We start from the raw sequence: 16,095 nt of genomic DNA on the forward strand, positions 1-16,095 counted from the left end.
ACCTTGCCCTGTAACCATACTTTAAGATTAATGGATAAACAATCAGTAGACCATTTGAATGTGACGGTTTCACACCAAATCTTCACAAACTTCAACTCATAAATTTACCTGATTTTACTTTTTCCATAGATATTCTTGCACTATTCCTTGAAATCAAAATTTAAAGGGGTCCTATTATGAAAAACACATTTTCAGGTCTCTATATATAAATAGTGGTCCTCCCTAACCCTACCAAATCCTAGGATCTGGAAGACAAACACTTCCTGCATCAATAGATATAAAACGAAATGCAATTTAAAGCTCCATTTCATAACAGCCCAGTACCTGATGTCACACCCAACAAAGCCAAAGTTTATGGTCTAGCAGAATGAACAACAAACCTAACGCCTGGAAACAAGTCAATGTCAATCAACCAAAAAAATGAATGTAAAATACAGTGATGGATGCAAAAAGATGCATCACATTCCCATTTGCCAAGCCTCAGGGTCTCATCCCATTAACAAGGCATACGATGCTACAGAGGTAACATTTTATTACAGCTGCATTAATCAATATTACTAGTGTACAGTGTGAAAAAGAAAACCTAATGGTGACAACCCCACAGAAAATTCTGATTCAACTTTGCAGCTTCACAGCCCTGTGATGACAACGGGCTGATGACTGCTTTCTTTACTGCTCTGATTCTATTTTAAAGCTTTCACTGGTAATTGTTTCCAGCTACATCAATACTTTCCCTTCTTCAAAGGTTAATATTAGCAACCAGCTGCTGAGCCAAAACTAAACTAAAAGGGGAAGGGGAATGAATGTTGATGCTATGTTAATCATGTTGCCAGAATAGTAATAGTCATATCTACATTAATTTTGAACAAATAATGATCCAAATGTCAAAACAACATCTTGACATTGTTGTCTTTTTGTGGTATGATTGACACTAAACAGCACACAGTCCCATCCGATCGAAAGTCTCTCCTGGTGTGTCATGTATATGTCATGCTTTCAGTGCAATACCATCTTTTCTGGTTTGTCAAATGAACAGCTGGGCTTGCAACTGTGGTTAACGGTGTGGAAACTTTATTGTCTTGAATGCTTGATTCATGCTTTCAAGTGTGTTACACTGAAGTCCAACAATAGAGTCTGATCTGTAAATGAGTCAGTCCAAAAAGCACATCCACATGAAGGTATTATTCAAATGTCCACTGCTGTTACAAACGGACTTGGTGATGACACTAGTTGTGGGTGCTGATAGAAGTCATTGAACTGTGAGGGCTATTCTGTTCAAACATGCAAGGTGATTAAGCTTTTCCTGCTTGCGAGTTAGCACTTGGGGATCTTCAGTCAAGGTGATCAAGGAAAGACATGTCGGCCAGAGGAAGGGTGGAAATGCTGTATTGATTAATCACTGATGCTGTATCGACATGACATGTCAATAAAGAAGCAGAATGAAAGGCTTGTCGATCTGAGATGACTGTGTTTAAGTGATGGATATAATGATCAGATGTTTACTAAAACACTGGTTTGTACGGTAGAGTACACTAAACCCATCCTAGTGTTGGTCTGTTGGTTTCTCTTAGCTGCTCTGCCTCGGTGCTATTATCCCGTGAATTACTCAATTTTGATAACTGAGAATATAAATAACCAAAAACCTACTTTCACACCATTTCCAAAACTCAGATTCAACTGGAATCGATAAAACATTGTAATTTTCAATTTATAATAACATATAATAAGTGTACCGAGCATGCACGTGTACAGATTGGTAATAGTGGCAGCCAGTTTACTACTTCTAAACTAGTTGAAGTGATTCCACAATATGATCCTAAAGCAGCAAATAAAACCACAGCAAAGTGGGGTGAAAATACTGAGTTGAAAACTGTCGTGTCCCAAAGCAAAAATTAGCGTTGGGATCCTGGTTTGGGGTTGTCGATTGAAATCTGAGGGCTGTCCTCATCAGCTGGTCACTTCTAAACGATAGCAGAGTGAAATATCTTCATTATGAGACAGGCATCCCGCTGCCGTCCTTTTAAATGACTCTCTGTGGAGCTAAAGTTCATTTGTGCTCATCAGTATTCAGTCTTTACAGGTTGAACAGGTTCATCCATTCAGTCTGAGCAGAGCCACCAGCCACCACCACCATCAGTTTCAGGCGTGTCTGTCTTTCGCTGCTGCTAAAGATAGACACACTTTAATCTTTTTTTTAAAAAAATCCATAACTCTAGAAATTAGGCAATCAACAAAATAAATCTTTGCAAAAATGAATCTTTCTTCATTACTTCCCTTCTTTGGATGGAATGTCCTCATTAAAGAGTATGAAAAATAAATCCCCTCTTAAATCACTTGTAAATGATTTTGGATGAATGTAAATATAAATTAGCAGCTATACTGGCATGAATTAGCAGGTAAACATAGTCATTCATTCATTCATTCATTCATTCATTCATTCATCAATTCCTTGAGTATCTCGAAATATTAATAATAGACTTAGCAAAACTTTGCTGATTTTTTTGGTCCAGAATTGAAGCAATCAAGCTAGTTGTGAATTCATTCTTCACTGTTATAAAGGGGGAAAAAATTATCACTCAGTTCTACATAATTGTATAATTTTGTAGAAGGTGTGAGCGTTGAGGAATTTAGTTAAACCAAATACAACTGGCTTTCAGCCAACATTCTTTGTTCATACATGTGAGGCTCGTGAATGATTTGTTATCATGGCAACAGCAGAAGCCCATGTTGGTAATTACTGTATGTCTAAATGATGTCTTATATATCAATGGAGCATGAGTGGAACAAGGTTTACAAACAGCACATGACGGTAAGATTCATATTACAATTTTTCATCACGTTTCAACCAACAACAAAAAAACAACAGAATATGTTGAAAGACTTTTCCCGCCGTCCAAACCTCAGACGTTATTTTGATAATGATATAATGGCGCTTCTTTCTGAAAAGCCATCATCATTCACAGACACAACAGTCCCTCTCTGCGAGGGCTGATTCACACACATGCAAGCAATCATACATTCGGTAAGCAGCCAGAGATGAAAATAGGCTCTAATATGAATGTGGAGTAAAAGCATGAATGAAAGCTGAATCCAGAGAACCGTTCATGTTCCTGAACTAAACAGCAGCCATTTAATGTCATTTGTTTGATCTCTACCTGCAGCGGACCAAAGATGGATGGGATGCTATGGCAACCTGACTGCTGCTGCTCTGTGTGCGTGTGTGTGTGTGTGTGTGTATGACAAGATGAAATCTCAGGGCGACAAACACTGATACACACGACGATGCCCCAAGGGCAAACAGTGAGGAGCACCTGTGGCCTGCCTGATTAACAGCCGCTTTAAGGAGCAGAAACCTGGAGTGTTTTCAGCACAGTAAGGACACAACATCGACATGATCAGCATGAAGTGACTCAGACCCTGGGCTTTTTGTTTTTTATTTTTTTGCCTTAATGTGACAAATCTGATTTCTTTCAAGGCTGTATGAACATTTTTGTGACCATTAATTTCAGTCCCACATTATGTACTTCCACTGTGTGACCTGCAGAGCATCCTTGACCATTACTTGTATCAGGAATCACAGTCACATCCTAAAGAAGTTCCATTATGGCTCAGTAATATTCCTCTTTTTGTGATGCTTTGGGATTTTTTCAACTTTAACATATACGCCTTAATCCTAAAGAATGTCTGTCTACACACGCCAAAAAAAGGAGGCTTTTCTTTAGCTCTAATTTGTCAGTTTTGACTTTAATACTTCATAATGGCATCAACTAGTAATCCTTAATCCTAAAAAATTCTCCAAAATTATGCAAAAGTATACTGACCCCAAAAACACTGCTGAGGTACAGCTGAGGCTCCTCCAACAGCAGGTCATTGTTTGTCCAGGGCAGACGAGAGCTTCTCTCTTTGAAACCGAGATGACCTTAACCTTACTTTATGAAGGTGTGAATGCAGTGTCTTTTGTGTGTTAATAATACCCCTCTGATGAATTATTGATCCAGGACGTTTAAATTCATGAATGTGTCCAACATGACTGAAAAGACAAACAGCAGGCTTTTGTGTGTGTGTGTGTGTGTGTGTGTGTGTGTGTGTGTGTGTGTGTGTGTGTGTGTGTGTGTGTGTGTGTGTGTGTGTGTGTGTGTGTGTGTGTGTGTGTTTATTTTACTATGGAAATCAGATTAAACTGCAGACCTGAGTGATTGTCGCCAATGGATTGTTTTATTCAAATTAAGCGTGGCTGATGTCAGAGGGTAGTTCAAGGTGGCATGGTTGTTGTGTGTGTGTGTGTGTGTGTGTGTGTGTGTGTGTGTGTGTGTGTGTGTGTGTGTGTGTGTGTGTGTGTGTGTGTGTGTGTGTGTGTGTGTGTGTGTGTGTGTGTGTGTGTGTGTATTTTCATATTCTAATTATATAACAGCGATCCATCCGTCCCATTACTCTCCAGCCCTGCTCTGATGGTAACTATGTCAACAACACTCTCCACCATAAGAGTCAAGGTCTGACAGTGACTCTTACTGTTTCCCTCAGATGCCCACGAGAACACACTGCTGCTGCATGTGATGTAAGACTTCTCCTTAACCTCAAAGTACATTCACTGAACCATTTATAATTAGAAAATAATCATTTGTAACCATTCAGTCAGAGGGTTTAGGGTCATATGAGGTTGTGTTCCCTCAGGGCTCTGCCAAGATTATCTGGACCATCATCATTACCCCAACCGACCAGGAGATGTGAAGAAAAAAGACTACAGGTACCAGGAAGAAAGCCAGAGAACGCAGAGAGAACCCACACAGACACGGGGAGAACATACAAACTCCAAATAGAAAGAACCCAGAACCTTCTCGCCGTGAGGCGACAGAGCTACCTACCCACTGCACCACCGGGCCACCTATTGTTTCTTCAAATACTGCTTATCTAAGGGGATAAAATCTGATCAAAGTATGAATTTGCAACATTTGAGTCACTGTACTGTACTTTAGGTGTTGATTGATGTCTAGACACGTACAACTGTGACATGCATGATGATGGAGGAAATGCAGCAGCGGTCAGTGCAGAAATCAGCGCATCTCTCTGTTCTGAGGGTCATTCTCCATCCCAGAAGCAAACTACAGCAGCGTATCACAGTTTCTATCTCCAAATGATTTCCAGTCTGACCTGAACATAAACACACACTAGTAAACATAATAAACAACACAAAAACATATTAGTATCACATTACCATAAGAATATAAAGAAATATGTTGGTTCTTGGGTTATTAATTATGTTGCACAGCATTTAAAACCCTAATAAACTATTATTGGAAAAAAAACCCTACCGGTTTCAACACAGTGCGTTCACAATTTAGCAAGATGTAGTTACCGGTCTACTTTGACTTTTTATTTGTTCTGTTTCGGCTGAGATGTTGATATCTCGTCCCTTTATCAGTCCCTTTATATCTATATTGTTGGATAAGTACCAATTATAAATGTAACAGAAAGCCTGATTGATATATTACATTAATGAGTCACACACACACACACACACACACACACACACACACACACACACACACACACACACACACACACACACACACACACACAGGAACATAACCTGGGTAAAGACTGATTTCTGAAGACAATGAGTTTCCACAGAAACATTAATTGAAAATAAAGAATCAAGCTGAACACATTTTGACTTTGAGTAAAACTTTGAGTCAGACTTTCAGGAAATAGGTGACTAAAATTATTAATTAGTTCTGAAATAATGATCTTTTAACAGCAAATACACATAAAAAAGCAACATACAAATAAATGATTCATGACAAAAACGTTCCCTTGCAGCACAAATACACATCCATCCATTTTCTAATCACCGCTTTATCCGCTGCGGCGGGTCACGGGGAGCTGGAGCCTAACCCAGCGCATGTTTTTGGAGGTGGGAGGAAGCAGGAGAACCCGGAGAGAACCCACGCAGACACGGGGAGAAACATGCAAACTCCGCACAGAGCGGGACGCGAACCTGGAACCGCCTTGTTGAGCGGCGACAGCGCTACCCACTGCACCACCGTGCTGTCCTCAGCACAAATACGTGTTTGTAATTCATCGACAGACAGCTCTCAAATCAGATATGACAGAACATCACGATGCATTTTTGTCAGTTGACAGATACCACGGATGCTGCTGATAGAAAACAGTCAAGTTCAGTCTCCAATCAGAGGGCTAGGAGAACAGATATAACTGGGCCACTATTTGGCAAGCAACATATCACTGTTTTTATGTAATGAGTTAAAGCATCCTGTTAATATTAGCATTCCAACTAAAGGACTTATGTGATCTCCACTCCATACCATCACACTGTCTCTGCTTACCGCAAATTAAAGGCAGTAATCAAACTGAACGTGGTGTTTTCAACCTAATAAATTAACTATCCCAAGGAACTTGTAATGCATGCAGATTAACTCCTGTGTTATTCAGCCTCTGTGCGAAAAGTCAGAAACCACATAACTCCTATAAACTCAGTGTTGGCTGAAGACAGTCTTCACATGTTTCTCCCTACCATGAAAGCTATGTGGCGCGGTCCATTAAGACAGATCTTTAAGGTAAGAAGATAACATCTGAAGAGTGGGGCCTCACCTTAAGTATGTGAGGTGGTCATTCAGCTACAGCTCATCGCTTTGTCCGGATTTAAATAGACATTTCAAAAACAATAGCAAAATCTTCATGGTTCACAAGAGAGATTTCTTCCAGCATAAATGAGTACGAAGCACCAGACATGTGGAGCACAACACTTCTGGCTTACTAAAATATTATTCCTGTTTGAGGATTAGGACTTTTAATAAATAATAGATGGCTCTTCATTAAGTCTGTACAAACAAGGTTTTTACAACTTGGACAATAACCAAATGCATATGTTGGTTGCATTTATGTTACCCTACAGTTCCTAAGGCTAAGTAGGATTACAACTACATCAGTTCCAACAGATTCACTTTGGATGTGTCTCTAACACCTTCCTCTTGACCGGCGTTCCTTCCAGTTGTCCTCCTCAGTCACAGACAGCAAAAATAAACTCCCCAGGGTGGGAAATGACTCCATGTGATCATGCATCATGCCGCACAACATTTCACGTAAACATGCCAAAGTGAATTCTTAGGATTACCAAACCATATATACGCACTATTTATACTTCCATTCAGCATCATACCAGCAGTCCAACGGTTCCCCCAAGAGTTAAGGATCAGTCTGCAGAACTCTTCCCTGCTTCATTTAAACATATTGAAACACTATTTTTGATCAAACCAACACTTTTTGTCTGATTGCAAATTGCTGCCATCATTATTACGATCAATGTAATTGTTAATATTGTTGTCTTTGTTGTTATTATTCATTGGTTTTTGTTTTTCTTGTTTTAATTGTCATTATTTTTATCCTAAATAAAGTAGAATGCTTTCCTAGATTTTTGTTAGCCGAACTGACATGAAATACATCCGAGGGCTAACGCTAACACATGTTTTAAGAGAGCCAATATTCTGCTTTCTTTTGAGGCCCAATATTATTCACAGCTCCAAGTTCTGTCTTATGAACCCACATTTCCAACATAATGCAGGGTCACTACAGTTGAGCATGCTCATCACTTACTTTCTGCAGGAGCTCTTTGACTTGGCTCCATCAGACAAATGTAGATAGGGTATTGTGGTTTGTTTTTCAAATAGGGTTCTATTGCCTCTCTAACTTTATCCTACAGCAGAAAAAATCTGATTCACATCCAGAAACCCTCAGTGGATGGAACATTTCTGCCGGAGCTAGACATGAAATAAAACGGGTTGAGTGGGGGAAACAGATGTCTAGATGGACGAATGGAGACAAATCCTCCCTGTGGTCCACAGGCCAAGGCCCACAAAATCACTTCTTGGTACCACCTGAGGTGGGAAAGTCTAGTATTTATTTTTATAGACATATTCTGACACAATAACTTTTGCTGAATGGCAGCTAAGTTGTATAAATCATGACTTTTTTATGCCCAAACAAGATGACAGGCATCTGGAAAAGTAAAACCTACATTAATATTGAGAGAGTACCAAGAACAAAGGCATTTATGATCTTCACACAAATAAACAATGGATATATAGAATAGTGGAGGCGGCAGTAGCTCAGTTCACCATGTCTCGGTCTGGGCACCGATGGAGGGCCAGTTCAAGGCCCATGTGGACCAAAACTTTTTCGGAGTGTGAACTGACAGTGGAGAGGTGCCAGTTCACTCCCTGAGCACTGCTTGGGTGCATGACATCGTCCCCTTTATAAGCTACTCATTGGGTCAATGGAATTACTATATATCCCCACCTATAGTATGTATTTGTATAAGCTCACTTGAAAAGTCTCACGCTGTTACACTGTCACCAACTCCACCTACTACCTGTCAATCAAGTGCCCAACCAATCACGGCACCCAACCAATCACAGCGCATCTGCCAGAAGGAATCACGTGAACAATAAGGCATCTGCTATGTTAAGAGAAGAAATAACTATACACGGACTTCCAAGTTAACATAATTTTAGACTGTCATGACTGTTCCAACAATTTTCATGTTTTTGAGCAGAGTACAAACACCAGGAACGACTCAGAAAACAGCAACAAATTCTGACAGGTGCCTTTTCCTTTAACGTTAGCTCCTTTCCCAACCTCACCATTAGTTATCTTTCTTTCTCCAGTCAGCCTGCTAACATTCATCCACAGCTTCGCAATGCCCGCCCAGCGCAATCCATGATTTACCAACACAACAAGTTGTTACGTCACCACGTTGATTTTGGCTACATTGGGTGCGCTTGGTTTATAATACCGATACATTAATTTTCATATGTTTGGTATGAAGTCTGATATTATTGTTTTATCAAGGAATTTCCTCGGGTTCCTGCTAGTATATATATACATATGTGTGTGTGTGTGTGTGTGTGTGTGCGTGTGTGTGTGCATGTGTGTGTGTGTGTGTGTATGCATGTTAATTACAACAACAACAAAAATCAGGACCAACTCCAGAGTGGACCAATAAATGGGGATGAATATAGTCGATTTCTACTTCTTCCTTCTTAGTCACGAATACCAAAGTCATACAGGAGAATACATAAATGTTGTAAACTACATTGATGTCTGCATAAAGCTGGTCAATAATACATATAATCCCGTGATTGGTATATGTAGGAACAGTTATGTTATTGTCATCAAACTCGCTGAATACTTAGATGATGTTAGCAAGATTAAACAAGTCCAATATCACTAAACAATGTTTATAAGACTTCCAGTAATACCACAAGAGTCACTCATCAAACTCTTCATCTACCTCCTCATCTGACTCCCCATTTTCAAGTCAGAGTCCAGGTCACCCTCTGCTCAGTCAGTTTTGCTGACTGCAGGTCTGTAACCTGCACACATCTGTGCATTCAGTCCATTTGACAGGCAATGTGCAGCTAGGCAGTTTGCTTATAATGTAATTTAATGAACTTTATTAATCTCATAGGAAATTATTAGTCCACTCTAGCACACACTGGTGGTTAGTCACATGCATATATATATATACAGTATGGTGGGTACAGGCCCGTAACACACTCACACACAAGGGGCTGGTAGGCCATGCAAGTGGTGAGGAGGTAGAGCAATGAACAGCTCCTTTGCGGTGCGACCCCAATGAGCAGCTTATAAAGGGGATGGTGCACGCACACGTTTATATTCTAGTAGTTCCAAGACTAAGTATTGTGCAGGTGGGGAGCTCATCCAGTTTTCCATCATTGTCTGTTCACCCATATTCAGTAGGGCTTCGACCAACAGCTGCTTCTTCATTTGCTTGTTGAACATGCATGAACAGAGTCTCTACATTGTGGTAGCTGACTGGATTCAACCTCTCCCCTCTTAGTGCAGCAGAGCTGGTAGTGCAGTTCATTCACCTTAAAAGTGTAGATATTTACAACATATATGTTGCATTTTTTGGAACAGTTCATCACTCACATTCCATGACTGGCCATGTTCAGTAAAAATCTCTTGGTAGGAAGCTTCCATTCACGCCATTATCAGGGCATTCTGCTTCTGCTTTGATTTCAGGTGACCTGGATTAAGGAACATCTTAACAGTTGATGTCTCTCTGACACCCTTTAGGGTCTTCACTAACCTTCGGTTACTGGTTTTCCTTGGCAAGTTTCCTTCTGGACAGGCAATCTGGTTAGACGAAGAGTCTCCTTTTGTTAATGCTATAATGGATAATGCTTTATCAAACTCACGTTTAAGGTCTTGCCTCATATGCTACTTGGTTGACTCCATAATCTTTACAATACCTTGAGAGTTCATTGAGTCACAGATGAGAGATGAGACATCACTTGAGGTTGGCCAAGAAGTAGTGGTGGGCGGCTCGATCCAAGTATCTATAGTATGGATCGGTACGAGCCTGGTGAGATCGATTCTTTACTTTAAGTTCCACTCTTGTTTGCTATGCTGCGGTTTTCGCAATGAGCAAAAAGCCAGCTCGCCTGATTCACCGTTCCTGTGACAAAGCAGAGCAGGCAAACTTTGCTCCTCCCTCTAGTCTTTAGATGTTAGGTCGTCACATGACGTGGAAAAAAAAATTGATAATGAAGCATTTTCTATTTTGTTATAAACTTTGTCCTACTTCTGTCCCGGTTTTTAACTGCTTGATAATAAAAAAGTAAACATCTATTAAACATCTTATTTATTGAAACGTATCAGTTTCAGTATTGGCGATACCAATATATTTACTTGGTATCAATCAATACCAAAACATGCAGTATCACACACCACTACCAAAGAGTTCCATCCTGATGAACAGTGGATGCTGTACTCCAATTGTGTTTGCTTCGGTAGTTGGTTGCTACTTGTTTACCTGTGGCCATCTTTAATTAGTTTTCATCTGTGCATTATAATCACAAATCATCATTAATCCTAACTGACAGAAACAGAGAATGAAAATCTAAAAGCAATCCACTTAACATTTATAAATAGTGTTATTTGTCTTAACTAATCAAAAGTAACTCAGGCAAAATTATCTTAACAATCACAATAATATATCAGGGGTAAGGTTAACGTTTTAAAGGCCTTAATTGACGTAAATACAACCTGCATAATATTGAACCATCAGTGCTTGCCTCTCATGTGGGGAAATTATCACTAACAATCAAGCTGCTAGAAACAGAAGGAAAACAGATAGTGACAATCTATTCATCTAGGTAACTGCCATTGAAAGCCAAGTGATAATCAATGAAAGACTAAGTATGAAATCCATGCCCAGGAGCTAAACATGCCGTCTTTATGCTCTTTTTTGCCATAGTTTAACCACAAACCACTGTCAGGCAATATCTGTAGCACCAGTATAAATAAATAGAGTAGTGACAGATGGAGAAACATGTCTGCTGCAAGAAAAGTGAAGCAGCTGCTCCTTAGGAAAGGTTGTTTTATTTTAGTCCTATAGTGGAAACAAATAAAATGGCATCTTTGAGGTTTTGCCACCGTGGGCAGTACCAATAAGTCCTCCGCCCATAGACGACTGTACCCATATTTATTTAGAGCAGCCTCCACCTTCATATGGATGAACTGTCTGCCTGTTCTGATGTCATCCTTCTTGAACTCGAGGTGTGCAGCCTCACCTTTGACGTATCTCTGTTCTTGCTTGCCTCCATTGTTGTGATGTGTCCTTTTGTTCTCTGGCTGCTATGATCTTTTTAGCTATGACAAAGCAGCTTCTGACCACACCCATGTGTCAGCCAACAGTAGCATAGGAAAAAAAACTCCTTTACTACTTTTATTTTAAGATGACTTGGAATCTTCCAAATGTACTATATATCCATGTGGACAATAGGTAGAATAAAAGAGCTGAGCTGATGATACCCAACTTCAGAAAATTGTGACCTCAATGAGCTGTGTGTGTGTGTGTGTGTGTGTGTGTGTGTGTGTGTGTGTGTGTGTGTGTGTGTGTGTGTGTGTGTGTGTGTGTGTGTGTGTGTGTGTGTGTGTGTGTGTGTGCGTGTGTGTGTGTGTGGCTGTTGGCCTGTCAGGTTGTGTCACACACAGAAATCCTGCAATAAAGCAAGAACAGCCCTACTCTGCATTCTTCTCTTTGCCTCTCTCCTTCCTCCTTCCTTCCCTGTCTCACCTTCTTCCATCTCCTCTCATCCTCTCTAATCGCAGCTAATTGAATGAGCCGGATTTGGCAGCAGGCTTATTGGTGTCGTTTCAAACAACAAGGAATGACCTACACTGACAGGACAGAGAGAAGCTACAGTGGTCCATTCACCAAGTCCCACTACTGTACGTCAATTTGCTAAAAACGACCCAATCTCACTACGTTCATGAAAACTCTAAAATAGACCTTTATATTTTAAAGTCAAGCTGTTTATTTCAATGTGTTTGATTCTTGATCATCTATATCAAAGTCTACAAATCTCCCAAGTCCAGTTGGACCCACCTCAGCCAACAGAACCAGAGGGAAACCCAGTTTCAGCTGTGCTTTATAATTGCTGCTCTGACATCCAGAGACTGATCCAGAGGTAATCTAACGTCACCGCATCGTCTCGGTCCTTCCAGGTAAACAAGGTGTGCGTGATGCAGGTGTCTGCTGACGTCGTCAGTCCACTGGCGCGTGGATTACTCACCAAAATGTGTCTGATGGGTGTATGTTTGCGTGTGTGTGTGTGTGTGTGTGTGTGTGTGTGTGTGTGTGTGTGTGTGTGTGTGTGTGTGTGTGTGTGTGTGTGTGTGTGTGTGCGTGCGTGCATTCCGCCCTTACCGCTGTGCGCGCTGAACCAGCGGGGTGCGATGTGCAGGGGCAAGGTGTCAGCCAGCGACCCCCGGGACCCCAGATAGAGCACCCCGTCCGTGTGGTGCCCTCCACCCCCAGTGTCCTGGTAGCCGGTACCGTGGGTGGCGGCGGTGGTACCCCCTGAACCCCCTCCGGCTCGATCCGAGTCCGTCCCCCTTGGGGTGTAGAAGCCGAAGGGCACGGCGGGACTATGCTCGATACCCATGCCGGCCACGGAGCTCACCGACCGGCTCCGCAGGCCCATGGTACCGCTGGGCCGGTAGTGGCCGAAGTGGGCCGAGGGTGGCACCGCGCTGTCATCGGTAGAGACACCGGGAAAAGCACCCCGGGGCCGACCCGCCGTGCTCTGCTTTCCCCCCATCCAAAGCGGGAGGGAAGTGAGTGGGGGGGGGGGGGGTTCTGGGTGGGTGGAATCAGGAGGGGGGGCTCGGCTCGATCGGCGATGGGTCCAAAGAGCCGAAACAGGCTTCCGCCGCCCTCCCCTCGCTCCTGTCTGTGTGTCTGTCCGTGAGTCTCGGCAGGTTCGTCAGCTCTGACTCTCTGCAGGCTCCTCAGCTCTGACTCTCTGCAGGCTCCTCAGCTCTGACTCTCTGCAGGCTCCTCAGCTCTGACTCTCTGCAGGCTCGTCAGCTCTGACTCTCTGCAGGCTCGTCAGCTCTGACTCTCTGCAGGCTCGTCAGCTCTGACTCTCTGCAGGCTCCTCAGCTCTGACTCTCTGCAGGCTCCTCAGCTCTGACTCTCTGCAGGCTCCTCAGCTCTGACTCTCTGCAGGCTCCTCAGCTCTGACTCTCTGCAGGCTCGTCAGCTCTGACTCTCTGCAGGTTCGTCAGCTCTGACTCTCTGCAGGCTCCTCAGCTCTGACTCTCTGCAGGCTCCTCAGCTCTGACTCTCTGCAGGCTCCTCAGCTCTGACTCTCTGCAGGCTCGTCAGCTCTGACTCTCTGCAGGCTCGTCAGCTCTGACTCTCTGCAGGCTCGTCAGCTCTGACTCTCTGCAGGCTCGTCAGCTCTGACTCTCCGCAGACGCAACAGCCCGCTCCCCAGCTGAGCGCAACATGAGCCCGCCCTGACGTCTGGATTCACCTCACCCGCAGACAGAACCTCCAAACTACCAGGGGTATGGGGGTTGGTGGGGGGGTGGCAGCAGCCGACAGACCGGAATGTCAATCAGATGCGCGCCTCGCTCCCCCTGGCCGTCCCAGCCGATTAGGACGGCTGAATCATCGCAGGCGGGTTCGCGGCGACGACACGTTTCTCCCGCCCGGCCCGAGTCACCGCAGCGCCGCAATGTTCCCTCCGCTGCTCTCCGCTCATCTGCTCTCACGCATCGTGACAACTGTTGCTGAACGTCTGGCCGCCAAAACAACTGTCTTATCTTTGACCTAGGAACGACGTCCAACCCCTCCCTTGGTCCGTCCGATCCGAACGTCCCCAAACAGCAGCAGCGTTCCCCGTGGAACAGGGTCACAGTCTCGGCGATCCTCTGCGCGCAGATGGCGCTCCGCTGATCTGCGCTCCGCCGCCGCCGCCGCCGCTGATACCGGCCAGACAATGGAGGAACCCAGTGCGCAAACTCCAACCGTACAGACAGGATGGGAGACAGCGCTGGGAGAGGGCAGCCTACACTTTATTATGCATTAATCCATAATCGGACAATCAATAATGTTGTGCTGTAACCTTGAAAATGCTGGAATCATGGAGTATTCTAACATATGAGGCATCAGGGAGTCCTTTTTTTCAAATCAGCGAAATGTGATTCGTTTCATTTTCATCGAATTATCTGAGAGACTAAAAATCTCAGGACTTCATCTGGTAGTAAAATGAAATAAGATTATGACATGCCCCATAACGTCATTCCCCCCCCCCCCCATAATTTTCTGGGAAAAACTTCATCTTGTGGGAACAAAGTAGAATCTTTTGGGAACAAGTTACAATAAATAATTATCTAACACCTATTTTCGAACGTTATCCTCATAAAATCATATCGTTTGTTCACAAAATAAAAGTCCTTATTTGTAGAAGATTTATAAGGTGATGTCTGAATATTTGAATATTCCACCAGTGGCGACTGCCTGTTTTGCAATTGTTTTGTTCATTTTATTGTATGGTGAAAATTTAACAGATAAAGTCAGTCATTGTGTGGTGCCTTTGTTCATCTAGAGTTATTTGAGATAAATGTAAAAGAACAATGTTTTATCTTTTAAGCACAATATAAAAAATACTTTTTTCATGCCTTTATATCTATTTATATTTGTGATTTTCACTGTACAGTATTCACATAAACAAACCCAAGATGAAGCAGTGAATCTTCTTGAGTGGAGCTGAAGCATAGAAACGCAGATAACCTGTCTTTTCTCCTACCCATGATGCCCGTCTGCTTCCAACCACCAGGATAATGTAGTCAGTACCGAATCATTTTCCACCATATGCTGTTATGACCATATGTTTGGGATTAGTGGGTCACACATTTGTTTCCTATACATTATTAGGTCTAATCTCTGAAATTGTGCGTGTGTGTATGTGTGTGTATGTGTTTGTGTGTGTTTGTGTCATATTAGGCTTGCTTTGCTCCTTGATTCTTTTCCACTACTCTTTTATACTCCAGTCTTCTTGGCCTCGATACCCAATAAGGTGAAATACTTACTGCAATAGGTGTTAATCTATCCTGCTGTGATGACAGCAGGTCTATAAATGGTCTCCTCTCTCCTCTGCAGGCATGCAAACACACACTTATATACACACACACACACACACACACACACACACACAAACTCAGCAGCTGCACACATAAACCATACACACAATCAAGTCAAATGGTTCTAATATAAATATGTGTCCACAGGGAGGAATCCATAAGCCTGCAGGCTGCAGGGCATCTCTATCATCCAGTGGTTCCAGAGCTTCCTGCCATCAGGAATGGACAGGATCATCCGAGGATACAGGTGGAATTCTTCTCATGGCTCATTGGTTTAATAGTAAGTATAAGAACAAAAACACAGTGTTTTATTATCTAGTGGAACGGTAAATGTTACGTCAGGACATTCTTGAAGTGGATCCCAGTTCAAGTGCAGTATAAGCATCTTAATAAATATGAGGGTGTGACTTGAGAGTCACATGTTTAGAACCACTTTGACCTTTTGTTTAGTATTCTTCAGCTCATTGGCAATGGAAAATACATCATGTCCTAATGTTTTATACGTCTACTGCAAAACATAAGTCAGAGAACTACAATTGGATTACCAGTTCAGGTGAGAGGGTTTTTTTTTAAATCATCCACCAGGATGCATTTATTTTAAAAAATGTGGAAACT

At 42.5% G+C, this 16,095-nt stretch overlaps 1 protein-coding gene across 1 annotated transcript in view; it reads right to left on the reverse strand.

Annotated features, from left to right (window-relative positions):
* The window catches only part of znrf1 (zinc and ring finger 1), a 53,345-nt gene extending 40,197 nt beyond the window's left edge, over positions 1–13,148 (reverse strand). The window contains exon 1 of the mRNA XM_068312003.1: positions 12,755–13,148. Within this exon, the coding sequence (XP_068168104.1) occupies positions 12,755–13,148 (394 nt within the window). The remainder of the gene's footprint in view (positions 1–12,754) is intronic.
* Between the last annotated feature and the right edge of the window lie 2,947 nt (positions 13,149–16,095).

Source organism: Antennarius striatus, chromosome 4 (genome assembly GCF_040054535.1).
Source record: "Antennarius striatus isolate MH-2024 chromosome 4, ASM4005453v1, whole genome shotgun sequence".
Taxonomy (NCBI): Eukaryota; Metazoa; Chordata; class Actinopteri; order Lophiiformes; family Antennariidae; genus Antennarius; species Antennarius striatus.